General features: G+C 39.9%; 1 gene segment (V, D, J or C); it reads left to right on the top strand.

Moving 5' to 3' along the window:
• Nucleotides 1–849: 849 nt before the first annotated feature.
• LOC129687338 (T cell receptor alpha variable 13-1-like) lies at nucleotides 850–1475 on the top strand. The segment is given in 2 exon segments: nucleotides 850–901; nucleotides 1060–1475. Coding segments are annotated over 2 exon segments (468 nt in total).
• The last annotated feature ends 1634 nt before the right edge of the window (nucleotides 1476–3109 follow it).

Consider the following 3109-nt stretch of genomic DNA (forward strand, 5'->3'; position numbering starts at 1 on the left):
AGGATTCTAATCAAAATTCCAGGATGAGAGGTGGCTCAGTGGATAAGCCCCTGCTATGCACAGGTAAGACTGGACCTCTGTGAGTTTGAGATCAGCTCTGGTCTACAGAGCAAGTTCTAGGACAGCCAGGGCTACACAGAAAACTCAACAAACAAACAAACAAACAAACAAAATTCCAATACAATCCATCCTTTACAGACCTTGAAAGAGCAATTCTTAACTTCATATGGAAAAATAAAAGACCCAGGTTAGCTAAAGAAATTCTGTACAACAAAAGAACTTCTGGAGGTATTACTATCCCTGATTTCAAGTTTTACTACAGAGTAACGGTAATAAAAATGGCATGGTATTGGCATAAAAACAGACAGGTTGATCAACGGAATAGAATTGAAGACCCAGAGATAAACCCATGGACCCGTGATTTTTGACAAAGAAGCCAAAACCATACAATGGAAAAAAGAAAGCATCTTCAACAAATGGTGCTGGTCTAACTGGATGTGTGCATGCAGTATAATGAAAATATATGTATGTGTACATACATATACACATATGTGCATACATACATACATACATACATATACACACATGTATGTCAGGGTCTTTTCTAGAATAACAGGAAACAAGCTAGAATTCCAGCAGTTAGAAATCTGACCACAGGGTGGCAGTGCACCTCAGCTGATTCACAGAAGGGCCCTGTCAGTGAATTCTGGATGAACAGGCCCTTTTCAATTGGCTGGGCAAACAACTCAGCATATATGATTGTTGTAATAACAAGGGCCAATCTAGACTTGCAAGTGGCTCAGCTAGCTAGAGACAGAGCATCTGCAATTGATCTGAATAGGAAGCACCATGAAGACAGCTGTTCATGCTTTATTCATTTTCCTCTGGCTGCAGATGGACTGTGAGGATGGGGTGTGTGAGGGAGGGTGGATAGAGTCTGTTAGTGGACGGTGCTTAGATGTTCTGAAAATGGTTTCATTCAGCCTTTTTCTGCTTACTATTGGAAAAATTAAGGAGGAGAAATGAAGTGAAAACCTTTCTCTCCATCTTTCTGCATAGGTGAAAGCCGAGGTGAGCAGGTGAAACAGCACCCCTCTTCCCTGAGTGTCCGGGAGGGAGACAGCGCTGTCATCAACTGCACTTACACTGACAGTGCCTCAGCCTACTTCCCTTGGTATAAGCAAGAGCCTGGGAAGGGTCCTCAGTTCATCATTGACATCCGTTCAAATATGGAAAGAAAGCAGAACCCAAGACTCAGCCTTTTGTTGGATAAGAAAGAGAAACACCTGTCCCTGCAAGTCACAGCCACTCAGCCTGGAGACTCAGCCATCTACTTCTGCACAGCAGATACACACTGCTCCCCAGGCACCTGCAGCCTGTCCTTAAACCTGTCACCAGGGCTGGAGTGGCACCCTTTTGCTATGTCAGACATTCCAGGACAGTATTTGTCACATTTTTTGGGGAGTGGAAACTAACATATTGATATTAAAAGTATATAAGATAAGACCCAACATGACCCACAATGTTTAGAACACATTGTTGATTGTGGCTTAATAATTACCTACAACTCATTTATTGTATATGTTAAACACGTATTGTGCACTATGATATGTTGGTTTAAGTAAACAGTGGAAAATGAATAGTGGAAGAATAGATACACAGAGCAACGTCTGAAGCAGAGGGTAAGCCTTCATCTCCTTTTGGTATAAGCCGATTCTAGTATGTTCATGTGCTCAGCAATACAAAACCTCTACATAACAGATTCTTACAGGAATTGCTGATAATCTGCTTAAAAGCACATGTTCTAATAAATTTACATTTGCCATCCAGATTCTTATAATGTGTAAAACCTTGTAGTCTCAGAACCACAATCCCCGCTACCCATGGGCTTTTGACTCTTTAGATAATTGGGTTTTGCCATATTTGCCATATTAAACATGGCTTGCTAAGAAATATAGATATTAAATATGAGTAACTTTATGATATATAAACTTTATATTTAGTTTTGACAAATTTATATATGCATGCTTATGTATAAATAAAAATGTGTGAAAGTGATTGACTATGTACCCAGACTATAAGATGCTGAAGTTTGTTCCAGTGTTAATAATGTTCTATACCAATGTATCCAAAGTTCTATTGTACATTTTTTTCATTTTTAATTACATCTCAGTCACAGGACCCTCCCTCCTGCATCTCCTCTCCCCTATTCCTCATAATAGGGGAGCTGTCCTACCCAGACACCCCAGCTCATTTTTTCACATGAGGAATGAGTTCATCTCCCTTGTGGCCTTGTAGGAAAATTCCATTAGGAAAAGTGATCAGAAAGTAGGCAACATAGTCTGTGTCAGAGATATCCCCCAGTCTCCCAACGAGCGGGCCAAGGTGTTCATTGGACTTATCTTCTTGGGGTCTGTGAATTATAGTATGCCTATACTATACTATACTATACTATACTATACTATACTATACTATACTATACTATACTATACTATACTATTAAAATCCTCTTGTAAATGAATATATACCATGTGTGTTTTTCTGTGTCTGTGTTACCTCACTCAGGATGATCTTTTTCTAGTTCTATCCATTTGCCTGCAAATTTCATGATTTCCCTGTTTTCAATGGCTGAGTACTATTCCATTTTGTAAATGCACCACAGTTTCTTTATCCATTTTTCTTTGGTTGAGGACCATCTAGGTTGTTTCCATATTCTGGCTATTATGAATAAAACTGCTATAAATATGGTTGAGCAAATGTCCTTGTTGTGTGGTGGAGCATCTTTCAGAAGTATACCCAGAAGTAGTATAGCTGGATCTTGAGGTATGGCTATTTCCAGTTTTCTGCGAAAGCACCAGATTGATTTCCAAAGTGGCTGTACAAGTTCACACTCCCACCAGCAGTGGAGGAGGGTTCTTCTTTCTCCTTAACCTCTCCAGCATGTGTTGTCACTTGAGTTTTTGATCTTAGCCATTCAGACAGGTGTAAGATGGAATCTCAGAGTTGTTTTGATTTGCATTTCCCTGATGGCCAAGAATGCTGGGCATTTAAGTGTTTCTCTGCCATTAGAGAGTCCTCTGTTGAATTCTCTGTTTAGCTCTGTACCCCA

Source organism: Psammomys obesus, unplaced genomic scaffold, assembly GCF_907164565.1.
Source record: "Psammomys obesus unplaced genomic scaffold, mPsaObe1.curated_primary_1811, whole genome shotgun sequence".
NCBI classification, from domain to species: domain Eukaryota; kingdom Metazoa; phylum Chordata; class Mammalia; order Rodentia; family Muridae; genus Psammomys; species Psammomys obesus.